Source organism: Antrostomus carolinensis, unplaced genomic scaffold, assembly GCF_000700745.2.
Source record: "Antrostomus carolinensis isolate BGI_N321 unplaced genomic scaffold, ASM70074v2 scaffold44746, whole genome shotgun sequence".
Classification (NCBI taxonomy): domain Eukaryota; kingdom Metazoa; phylum Chordata; class Aves; order Caprimulgiformes; family Caprimulgidae; genus Antrostomus; species Antrostomus carolinensis.
In genome coordinates this window covers 6,325-6,587 of record NW_010323377.1, presented here as the reverse complement: position 1 = coordinate 6,587, position 263 = coordinate 6,325, and the positions used below count along the sequence as shown (strand labels likewise).

General features: G+C 66.2%; 1 protein-coding gene across 1 annotated transcript in view; it reads left to right on the top strand.

Annotated features, from left to right (window-relative positions):
* Nucleotides 1–263, top strand: part of LOC104526969 (coiled-coil domain-containing protein 69) — a gene marked incomplete at its 5' end in the record, with an annotated part of 4,031 nt that overhangs the window by 2,300 nt on the left and 1,468 nt on the right. Inside the window, one exon of the mRNA XM_029085597.1 lies at nucleotides 91–263. Within this exon, the coding sequence (XP_028941430.1) occupies nucleotides 91–263 (173 nt within the window). The remainder of the gene's footprint in view (nucleotides 1–90) is intronic.

The following is a 263-nucleotide window of genomic DNA, read 5'->3' as shown; positions in this document are numbered from 1 at the left end:
CAGTGGGCATCTCCGATGGGGGCAGAGGTGACAGCAGTGAGGGGACACACAGCAGCCTGGGTGCCATTGGGTGCTTGGTGGGTTGTGGAGGGGGCTGGTGGGCGTTTTGCCTGGTGGCCCCGGCATCATGTGCCATTTGCCCGCAGGCAGCTGTCAGAGGAGCTCCTGGCTGCTCGCGGGGCTCTGGAGAAGGAGGCACAGCTGCGGGAACAGACCCGTCACGAGAAGCAGGAGCTGCTGTACCCCCCGCTCAACGGGGGGGA